Source organism: Notamacropus eugenii, chromosome 2, assembly GCF_028372415.1.
Source record: "Notamacropus eugenii isolate mMacEug1 chromosome 2, mMacEug1.pri_v2, whole genome shotgun sequence".
Classification (NCBI taxonomy): Eukaryota; Metazoa; Chordata; class Mammalia; order Diprotodontia; family Macropodidae; genus Notamacropus; species Notamacropus eugenii.
Genome location: NC_092873.1, coordinates 293758514 through 293770225, shown reverse-complemented (window position 1 = coordinate 293770225; position 11712 = coordinate 293758514). Strand labels below are relative to the sequence as shown.

Below are 11712 nucleotides of genomic sequence, written 5' to 3'. Positions count from 1 at the left end.
GGCTATACGGGGGTCCTCGCCCCCTGGGCTACAGAGGCCCGAGGGCTCGGGGCAGCCTCGAAGGCCCCGGCCCGATTCCCATCCTAGGGGCGAGACAAAAAAGGACGGCCACCCATGACAGTTCATCTTGGCGTACCTAGATCCCCGGGGATTTTCACCTGGAGACCCGCCTCCTCAGGCCCCCTCCCTCCTCCACGCTCTCCAGCGGCCCGCACCTCTCTTCCAGGAGCCCCCACCTGCAGCTCTCGCCTCACCCACGCACACAGCTCTCACCTAGACGACGGAGCCTTCCGCGTCTAGCGAGAATCCTACCTTGGAGTCGAATTCGGCCCAGGAGGGAAGGCTGCCGCGCAAGCGCAAGGCGGGCGCTTCCCGGCCGAGCCGCAGCCTCGTCTGTGCCCGCGCTACGTGCTCTCACGGCCCAGCCTCCTTCTGAAGGAAAGACGTGTGTACGTGGTACGTGCGCGCCCTCCCCTCGGCGCTCGACGAGGGAGCGAGGGGAAGTGTGGCCGTGCGCGCGCGCCCTCGCTCTTGCTCGTCCTCGCCGGCCGTTCTCGTTGCTGCTGCGGCTGGGGCTGGGGGTGGCGGCGGCGCGGGCGGCTGGCGGCGCGGGGCGGTCCGGCGGGTTCAAAGAGGAAAACATGGCGGAAAACAAAGGCGGCGGCGGCGGCGGCGAGGCCGAGAGTGGCGGCGGCGGGGTCAGCGGCAGTGCGGCGGCGGCAGCGGCGGCCGGGCCTGGGGCTGCAGGACCCGCGGGGCTGGAGGCGGAGCCGCCTCTCGCCGCGGTGCTAGTGGAAGAGGAGGAGGAGGAGGAGGGCGGCAGGGCCGGGCCGGAGGGCGGCGCGGCGGCCGGGCCCGAGGACGGGGGGGTGGCCGCGGCCTCCTCGGGTTCAGCCCCTGCGGCCTCCGCCGCCGCCGCCGCGGCCTCGACGGGGCCCGCGGGTCCCGGAGCGGCGATCGCGGCTCCGGCCCCGGCGGCCCCGGCCACTCCGGCAGCCCTGGCGGCGCCGGCCCCCGCGCCTGCGGGGCCGCCTCCCGGGCCGCCGGCCTCGCTGCTGGACACCTGCGCGGTGTGTCAGCAGAGCCTGCAGAGCCGCCGTGAGGCGGAGCCCAAGCTGCTGCCCTGCCTGCACTCCTTCTGCCTCCGTTGCCTGCCCGAGCCCGAGCGCCAGCTCAGCGTGCCCATCCCGGGCGGCAGCAACGGCGACATCCAGCAAGGTGAGCGGCGGGCGCCGAGGCCTGCGGCTGCCGCGGCCGGGAGCCGGCCCCCCGGGGGCCCGCGGGAGGCGTGGGGGGCCCCCGGCCTGCGGGGCGCTGCTCCGGGGCGCGGGGGGAGCGGGCCACGGGGAGGTTTGCTCTTTTGCTCTTTGGCAGGCGACAGGAGGCCAAAGGAGGTGGTTTTTTTTTCTCTCTCTCGGAGGAGGGGGTGTGTGTTTAGTGTATGTATGGTTTTGTGGGTTGGGGGAGGAGAGTGTTTGAGTTGTTGGGGGGGCGAGAGTCGGGTGATGGGTGTAAGGAAAAGAGGGCCTTCAGGAGGTTTGGGGGGAGCTATGGGGGAGGAGAGCCCTGCGAAGAGGATGGGGCGGGGTCTAAGGGAGGAGGGCCTTGGAGAGGGCTGGAGGGAGGGGACCCGAAGACCTAGAGGTTTTTACGGGGAGAGATGGGAGGTTTGGGGACAGGATTCGGGTGCAGAGAGGTGTGGAGGAGAGTAGACCAGAGCTAAGTGGTGTTTGGATGAAGTAGAGGATTTGGTCTGTGAGAGGTGTTTGGGAACACTTGAACAGTAAGAGGAGAAGTGGTCCCTGAAGATATTGAGGCAAAACAGTAGGAGGAATTGGAGTGGGGTAGGGTCTAGGTTTAGATGAGTAGATGTGACTCGTGCTCCAGTGTTAGAGAAGAGAAGGTAATAGAGAAAACAGTGGACTGGGAGATTATGGAGGGGTGGATACAGGCTGTGTATATAGTCTGATTGTTGGGGAGGAGAAAGTTCATGGTTTTGATATTTGAAAAGTTCTCGGGGGAACCCTTATATGGTGGGGAGATTTTGAAAATCATACAAGATATGGTTGTTTGACATATGATATTGGAGTACCAAGAATGAGAAAATTGACGCTTAGAAACTTTTTTGACAGAAGAGGAATAGCATTCTCCAAAGTTCATTTTCCTGTATTTGGGTCACAAAAATAGGAGAAATAGCAGACTTGTCAAAAACAATTCCTATTACTCTAATTATGTAATTGGCCTTGCTTCAGAACCATTATATTTAAGAATAGTTGATTCATATTTTATGTCTTAGAGCTAATGTTCATGTTTTTTAATCTTAAATTTTTTTCACAACCTGGACACACTTCTTCGCACTTTACAAGTTTACAATGTTTGAATAAATAAACAAATGGGCAGAATCTGAATGTCAAAAAGTAAAGACTTTATTGCATGTACACTTTTTTCCTGTTGCCAATACCTGATTTACCCTCCAGTCAAATTACAATTTACTTTCTTGTTTTGCTATTCCACAGAGAAAATCTTAACTCCCTAGTGTCGAAGTATTTGGAAGACCCAAGATAATATTTCCCTTTATAATAATGCTAGCTGATGTTTAAATTTTTTTTTTTTGTTTTTATCTCATTGATACAACAACCCTTTTAAGGTAGGTGCTTTTTTCCCTATTTGCAGATGATTAAAGAATGTCTCAGAGGGGTTAAATGACTTGTCTGGCCATCTAGTTAGTGTGAGTCTGGGGTGGGATTTGAACCCAGGTTTAAGAACCCATGTCTGCTCTACCTACTATGACAAAATCTCATAGAATTTTGTTTTGCATATCTCTACTGTATTTGTAATTTTGGAAGGGTTTTTTTTTTTTTTTGCATTACAGATATCTGTGTATATGTCATGTATTTGTATGTTATACATTCCGTGAAAAGCTTATAAATTTTGCGTCTCCCAACAGACACTTGATAAATGTTCATTGAATTGGATTGTCAGACCTCAGTAGTAACAGAAATACAGTGTTTTTTTGAAGAGAATTTGTACTTGTTTGCTTCTGTTCTGTATATGTGCCTATACATTTTTTTCAAGCAAGTTGAAGCAGAAGCAGTAAAATGTACATATATATTTAAAGCACATACACTTTCAGCTGAAGATTGGAACTTTGAAAAAAAAAATCTTGTTATTCATTGCCTTGTGAAAAAGAAAAAATGGTATATTACACTGGTTAGCTTATTTCCATTAAGAAGACAGTGTTGAAAGTAAGGCCAAGATCTAAGGTTCAACATCCTTGTCTTTCAGGACTACAGTCTATTTACCTTAACCTTAAGGTCGACCTTTTTAAGCATGCTTTGGTCACAAAGGGTTTTGAGTAAGAGAGCGTAGATGAACTGGAATATAATTTAAAGCCTGTTACTGACTTTTCTTTTGTTCATTCAGCAAATATGTATTGTGTATCTACTTTGTGAAAGGCGCTATGCTAGCTAGTTAGACATTGAAGACAGAAAGATGAAGAAGATAGGGTTCTGTTTCAAAAAAATCTTTTCAGTGCATGTGTGTGTACACAGATATAGATAGAGATCTACACTCAGATAGGCAAATAATATATATGTTATAGGAAGCACTCAGTTTTATATAATACTTTCAAATAGAATAGAATGATGAGTTCATAAAGAGGTTACTAACAAAAGGCTGTGAGAGTTCAGAGCTGAGAAAAAATCCCTTCAGGTGTAGGGGAGAGAATGGCCCTGGAGGTGACATTTGAGTTAGTACTTGAAGGATGAAATAGGGATTTAATAGGTAGTACTGGGGAGAACAGTGTTCCAAATATAGTAAACAGAATGAACAAAGGCAAAAATTAGAAAGGATGGAGTTGAACTCAGTGAGAACATTGGAGAGAGATTGAGTGAGCTAAGGTTGGAAACCAGGGAGTTTTAAGGTTTGTGTGGTGTCTTGGCTGCCCAACATAAAAATTTGACCTTCTTTTGGGGAACCATTGGAAGTGTTTGAGCAGGTTAATTGTATGATCACAGCCATGCAATAGGGAGATTAATCTGGACATGTTATTAAAAATGGGGGAGATTCAGTGTGATTACTGAGATCAAAGATGGCAATAGGAATTGAAAGGAACAACAAATAGCAATTTGGGAGGTGTAGCATTCAGTGTATTTGATTGTTTGAGAGGGATCTTAGAGTAAACAGTTTGTTTCCTAATTTTAGAGATCAAAAGTGGTGTGATAGAGTCAAGTTGTGTCTCAGATACATCATATCTGTGAACCTGGGCAAGTAAATTAATGTTGTGGGTAATTCTCTTAGAGACTATACGTTACAGATAGCTTTCAGTGGAGAGAAATTGCATCATTGAAATCACTGTTTTGACAAAAATAACTTCTCTGCATGTTATAGATAAGGATCTAGAAACTCAGGGGAATACAGAATGTTAGGGACAAAGTCTAACCCAGTTTTTCTCATTCTAAATCTAGTCCCGTTATATAGAAGAGAGAGGGAGGAGTCAAGGGTGATTCTAGAGTTTTTGTGTTTAGGGAATCCGGAGATCACGTGTTAGTGATGGTGCCTCCTAGAGACAGGGAATTCAAGAGGGAGTAAATAGGTTTTGGGAGGGAGCAGAATCTTGGTTAGGGGAACACACTGGGTTTTTGAAGCACTTTTTTCAGATCTATATACATACCAGCAAGCAATTGATACATAAGACTGAACTTGTCATAAGTTGTAGTTGGACTGTCCATTTTATATTTTGATCCTGAAGCTAAAACGAAGTGTGGAAGTTGGAAGAATATATGTTTAAACAACTTCAAGTAGACATTCTTCTTATGTTGACCTTATACAATGTCTTATAGATTCATGTTCATTGCCCACTGTCCCCAAGTTTTTATGTTTTGCTCAAAGTTAGTTTGGAGCTTGGCATGAGGTTATATAACTTTTTCAAGGACTCATTTAGAAGGTGTAAGAGGCAGTGTGTCATGATAGATATTATTGGACTTGGGATGGCCAGGGTTTCAGAGGTTCTCAAAGTGGGTGATACTGTCCCTGGGGATCACTGGGATAATCCATGGCAGTTGTAGTAGCCTCGGGTGCAATGGGGAGGGGACATTGAATAAAAATAAGGGGGCAGTGGAAGCATGGGGAAAGAAGAGGAGATAGAAAAATTTTGAAAAACCATTTGTACATGTTTCATCTATTGTGCAACAGGGTTAAAGTAATAGTGATTACATTATTTTCCAAATAAATACACAAAATGCAAGTTATAATCAATCCATCAGTGGACAAGTCGTCTGACAGGTCTTAACAAACAAGTATTGGCAGGAGAGCCTGTCACTCATTTTTGGGAAGTCCAGCATGCATCAGTAGGAATTTATGCATGTAATGACTTGTTTACAATATGATACTATATGGTTACATGATGCATGTTGTGTCAGTGTCATCAAAATTTTAGTACAGGAAAAAACCCACAAATTTATAGTAAATTGTTAAATTTAGGATGTATTATTTTAAAAAATTATGTTTTTTTGAAATGATGTAAATTAAAAAAACCATTAAAGGATTAAAGAAAGTAGATTTTCAGGGGGGCACTGAGTAATTTTTTTTTTTTTTTGGAAAAGGGAGTGGTCGGCCCAATAAGTTTGGGAACCTCTGGTTTAAATCTTTACTCTGACAGCACATGTATCCATGGTCAAGTCACTTAACCTCTGTGAAGCTAAGTTTTCTATGTAAAATGGGAATAATATCTGTAGTACCCACTTCACAATGTGGTGAACCTTAAATGATCAGCACTTTTCAGTAAATCAACAGGCATCTATTTTAAAGCACTAACTATATGCTGGGTACTGGGTAAGTCATCATTTTCTTTTTTTTTTTTTCGTCATTTTCTTAAGCTCCTAAAGTGACTTATATTTTTAAAATGTTCAAAATGCAGTTTCCCTTTTCTTATCCCTTTCTCTTTAATTTCATTAGTGTTCTGGTAAATTTTTTGGAACGCTCTGTGGGGAAGGAGAAGCATTGGAAGAGGTCCTCAAGGCACATTCAAAACAATTTCAAGTAGAAATAGGAAAGCCCCTTTAGTTACTGAGGTAATAGATTAGGATTGCTCAAATTTGATGACTTGATAGATGGCCATATTTCTGAAACTGGAGCCATAGACAAAAACACATTTATTAAGAATAAACAATCTCTAAATGGCTATTAGAATCCTGAATGTCTTTTTCCATGTCTGCCTTTGTAATGTTTACTGTTTGAATTATTTAATGTAGAGATTCCTGACTGATAAACTTTAGTGAAGTATAATATTTTGTCTTCAGCAAATATTTATTTCTTATTTTGCCAGATATTGTGCTACAAGTGTAATTAATCCAATAGAAGAATGGGTTACTATATTTATGTGTTTTGTATAGCAGTACTGTGGTCAGGATCTTTCTTTTTTTTAAATTTATTTATTTTAAGTTTTCAACATTCATTTCCACAAAATTTTGAGTTCCAAATTTTCTCCCCATTTCTTCGCTCCCCCACGCCAAAATGCTGAGCATTCTAATTACCCCTATTACCAATCTGCCCTCCCTTCTAACATCCCTTCCATCCCTTATCCCCATCTTCTGTTTTGTCCTGTAGGGCAAGATAAATTTCTATACCCCATTACCTGTATGTCTTATTTCCCAGTTGTATGCAAGAACAATACTCAACAGTTGTTCCTAAAACTTTGAGTTCCAAATTCTCTTCCTTCCTCCCTCCCCACTCATCCCCATTGAGAATGCAAGCAATTCAGTATAGGCTATATATTTGTAGTTTTGCAAATGACTTCCATAATAGTCATGTTGTGTAAGACTGTATTTCCCTCTATCCTGTCCTGCCCCCCATTTCTTCTGTTCTCTCTTTTGACCTTGTCCATCTCCAAGAAGGTTGACTTCTAATTGCTCCCTCCTTTCATTGCCCTCCCTTCTATTATCCCCCCCCCCCCCGCTTATCCCCTTCTCTCCCACTTTCCTGTATTGTAAGATAGGTTTTCATACCAAAATGAGTGTGCATTTTATTCCCTTCTTGAGCCAAATGTGATGAGAATAAGCTTCACGTTTTCTATTTTACCTCCCCCCTTTTTCCCTCCAGTGAAAAGTCTTTTTCTTACCTCTTTTATGAGAGATAATTTGCCCCATTTCATTTCTCCCTTTCTCCTCCCAATATATTCCTCTCTCACCCCTTAATTTCATTTTTTTAGATATCCTACTCAACTCACCCTGTGCTGTGTGTGTGTGTGTGTGTGTGTGTGTGTGTGTGTGTATGTATGTGTATAATCCCACCCACTACACAGATACTGAAAAAGTTTCAAGAGTTACAAATATTATCTTTCCATGTAGGAATGTAAACAGTTCAACTTTAGTAATTCCCTTATGACTTCTCCTTCCTGTTTACCTTTTCATGCTTCTCTTGATTCTTGTGTTTGAAAGTCAGATTTTATCTTCAGCTCTGGTCTTTTCATCAAGAATGCTTGAAAGTCCTCTATTTCATTGAAAGACCATTTTTCCCCCTGAAATATTATACTCAGTTTTGCTGGGTAGGCGATTCTTGGTTTGAATCCTAGTTCTTTTGACTTCTGGAATATCTGGAATATCCTATTCCAAGCCCTGTGATCCCTTAATGTAGAAGCTTCTAGATCTTGTGTTATCCTGATTGTATTTCAACAATACTCAAATTCTTTCTTTCTAGCTGCTTGTAGTATTTTCTCCTTGACCTGGTAACTCTGGAATTTGGCTACGATGTTCCTAAGAGTTTCTCTTTTTGGATCTCTTTCAGGAGTTGATCTGTGGATTCTTTCAATATTTATTTTGCCCTGTGGTTCTAGAATATCAGGGCAGTTTTCCTTGATGATTTCATGAAAGATGATGTCTAGGCTCTTTTTTTGATCATGGCTTTCAGGTAGTTCCATAATTTTTAAATTGTCTCTCCTGGATCTATTTTCCAGGTCAGTTATTTTTCCAATGAGATATTTTACATTATCTCTCATTTTTTCATTATTTTGGTTTTCTTTTGTGATTTCTTGGTTTCTCATAAAGTCATTAGCCTCCCTCTGTTCCATTCTAATTTTTAAAGAACTATTTTCAATGAGCTTTTGAACCTCCTTTTCCATTTTGACTAATTCTGCTTTTGAAAGCATTCTTCTCCTCATTGGCTTTTTGAACCTCTTTTGCGAATTGAGTTAGCCTATTTTTAGAGGTGTTATTTTCTTCAGCATTTTTTTGGGTCTCCTTTAGCAAGTTGTTGACTTGCTTTTCATGATTTTCTTGCTTCTCTCTCATTTCTCTTCCCAGTTTTTCTTCCACCTCTCTTACTTGATTTTCAAAATCCTTTCTGAGCTCTTCCATGACCTGAGACCACTGAATATTTATTTTGAATGTTTGGGATACAGAAGCCTTGACTTTTATGTCTTTCCCTGATGGTAAGCATTGTTCTTCCTCATCTGAAAGGATGGGAGAAGATATCTGTTCACCAAGATAGTAACTTTCTATAGTCTTTATTTTTTTCTCCCTTTTTTGGGCATTTTCCCAATCAGTTACTTGACTTTTGGGTCCTTTGTCAAGAGTAGGGTGTACTCTGAGGATCTGTAAGATCTCAGTTCCTCCAAGGTGGCACAATCAAGCCTGTACACTGCTCTGGGAGCAATCAGAAACTTTTGTGCCCAGAATCAGTGAGAAGTAGAGTTTCCTCTCCACAACCACCTTACCTCCAGGTCTGCCCAGCCAGCACTGGGGACTGATTTAGATCAGCTGCTCAATTCCCCCAGGGGCTTTAGGTGGGGACAGGGCTGCCATTCAGTGAAAGATTAAGATCAGCTGCCACCACACAGGGCTGTGGTAAGGATCAGATGCTCACTTCCTCCAGGTGCCATATGATGAGGCCTCCAACAATGAATGTGGGCTGCTGCCTGCCTTGGGAGCCCCGCCTGCTGCTGCCTCTGCCACCTGAGGTTGGAGCTATGGGGACACCGTACTCCTTTCTCAGCCAGCTGAAAAAAATCTCCTCATTGACCTTTGGTGCCTATGGGTTGAGGGATGTGCCCTTCTGCTGGGGATTCTGTCCCTGAAGCCTGTTTGGTCCTGCTTCTCCTGGTGCTGTGTGACCAAGGCTGGGCTGGACTCGGCTCCGTGTCCCGTGCAATAGACCTCTCCTGTCAGCCTTTTAGGTCACCCTAAGCTAGAAATCTCCTCCACTCTGTTGTTCTGTGGCTCTTGCTCCTCTAGAATTTGTTGAGAGTCTTTCTTTACAGGTGTTTTATGGGCTGTGGGGCAAAAGCTAGTGTATGTGCATCTTTCTACTCCTTCATCTTGGTTCTGCCCCTGGTCAGGATTTTTTTAAGCTTACTTTTAGAAGAAAGTGCTGTTTTCCAAAGCTTCAACCCAGAAGTACCACATGCTCTTCCAAGATATTTGCAATTTTATCTCATCTCACACTTTGTGTAGACAGGGATGGTGTTGGCCTTAGGTGAGGTCCGTGGGGGAGGTAGATATTGTAGTTTTTCGTAGACTGTGTACTTAGTATAGAAATAATGTATACTTACAGTGCTTTTGTTTCTTTTTCTTTAAGGTATAGAGTATATTACTGTCTTATGCAATAGTTGTGCATCAAAAGCCTGGAGCATGAGTAGATTTGTCCACCACAAAATTTTTATACTACTTTAACTATTAATTTGGGTTAGATAAAATTTGAAAGTGCAATATAAATTTTGGAATGCTGCTTTTATATTAATTTTGGAATGTTAATTTGGGGATTGTATACCCTTTTAACCTTATAATTTTGGGAGCAGTGGTTTCAGTTTAGAATATATTGAGTTTGAGATGATTCTAAGACTTGAAGATAGAGGTGTCCAATAGGTAATATGACACTGGAGGTAAGGAGAAAGATTAAGGATGGATTTTGAAGTCACTTTCATGGAGAGGGTATATTGTAGGCCCTGAAATCACTAAGGGAGATTGATGATCTTTTATAGTCTTTCCATTAGAATCTAGTCAGCATGTGTTTTTCAAATATTAAAAAAACTTTTTTTTTTAAAGCATGACCAGTCAGATCAATTTCTTAATATGCTGTGGGTTTTTTTAACGTTCTGGAATCAGTACAGTTGGAAATTGTCATATATATTTTGTTAATTTCTGCATGGGTTGGATATCTCTCCTTTGTTTTGAGCTTTCCATCTTATATTTTCCATGACATGTTTACATTAGAGTATTCAGGGGATCTGTGCATGACTCTGTTCTGTTTCATATTTTTATCAATGACTTTGATAAAGGTGTGTCTTCATGATGGCATGCTCATCAGATTTTGAATATGATACAAAGCTAGAAGGGATAGCTAATACACAAATTGATTTTTCCTCAACTAACCTAACTTCCCAGTGTCTCAGTGGTATGATGATCTACTCCACTTTATCTTGGCTTCAAACAGGGTTAGTTATATCCTTGATCTTACCATTACACAGAAGTGTTCTACTTTCATGTTCATGAACTCTAAAATTCCTTTACTTCAATATAATCTTTTATCATCATATCATTCCCTGTGTCTTGTTACCCTAACCCTATTCTTTATCCTTGCTTTGACTTCTAGTTCTTCCTGGGTCATCACTCCCACTTCCATTGCACTTATTCCCTTGCCTGTCTTGATCCTTTAGTGAATCAGTTCAAATGTGCAATATCTGCTATACTTGAATTACTTACCCATCATCCCTTTCACAGATTTTGCCTTGCCAAGGCTAGGAAAGACATTGTACAAGGTCAATAATTCACCATTTAGTAAGTACCTGTTATGTGCCAGATACTGTGCTAAGGGCTAGGGATACAAAAAGAGGCAAAAGACAGTCTCTGCCCTCAATGATCATACAGTGTGTTAGGGGAGAGAATATGGAAATAAATATGTACAAAGAAAACTATATCCAGGATAAATAAGAAATAATTAACAGAGGGAAGGCAGTGGAACTAAGAGGGGTTGGGGAAGACTTCCTATAGGTGGTAGGATTTTGGTTGGGACTTAAAGGAAGCCAGGAAAGTCAATAGTCAGAGTGAGGGAGGGAGAGCAAAATGTCTACCTGAAATTGTTGAAACATATATATCTCCCCACCTTCCACACATGTATGGCTACTACTGTCCACATCCTTTGCTCTACTTTGTGTATTACTGAATAGAGTTATAGAATATCTTAATGAAACCACACTGATTGGGCTAACTTCACATAACATCATCTCAGCTGGTCCTCCCTGCATCATTCCTTCTACATACCCTTCTCTCAACCCATTCAGCAGAGGAGCTCTCTTCATACTTTACTGAAAAAAATGAGGCCATTTACGTTCCTCTTCTCCCTTGCTCTGAAACTCAGAACTTCCTCTTCTTATTTCTTCCGCCTTAACTTGAAGACATTGTACTTATCCTTGCCAAGATAAACCATTCTGCATACTCTTCTACATCTGTCCTTGATCCCATCAATTCCTATCCTCTCCAGCAAATTACTCTCACTAATGTTCAGTATTTCCTTCTCTATTGACTCCTTTCTTTCTACCTACAAACATGCCTCCCTCATCCTTAAAAATTTTCATTTGATCCAGTCGTTCTTTTTCTGTTGTTCTGTATGTCTCCTGACTTGGCTAAACTCCTTGAAAGGTCATCTGTTAGGTAGGTGCCTCCATTCTTGCTTCTCATTCAATTTTAAACCCTTGTAGTCTGGGTTTCAACATCATCATTC

The 11712-nt window shown here is 42.5% G+C and overlaps 1 protein-coding gene across 2 annotated transcripts in view; it reads left to right on the top strand.

Moving 5' to 3' along the window:
* Positions 1 to 547: 547 nt before the first annotated feature.
* The window catches only part of TRIM33 (tripartite motif containing 33), a 167202-nt gene continuing 156037 nt past the window's right edge, over positions 548 to 11712 (top strand). Inside the window, exon 1 of one of the 2 annotated variants that reach the window (XM_072644420.1) lies at positions 548 to 1218. In XM_072644420.1, the coding sequence (XP_072500521.1) occupies positions 642 to 1218 (577 nt within the window). In that variant the 5' untranslated portion in view covers positions 548 to 641. The remainder of the gene's footprint in view (positions 1219 to 11712) is intronic. The other variant, XM_072644419.1, reaches the window with a different exon arrangement.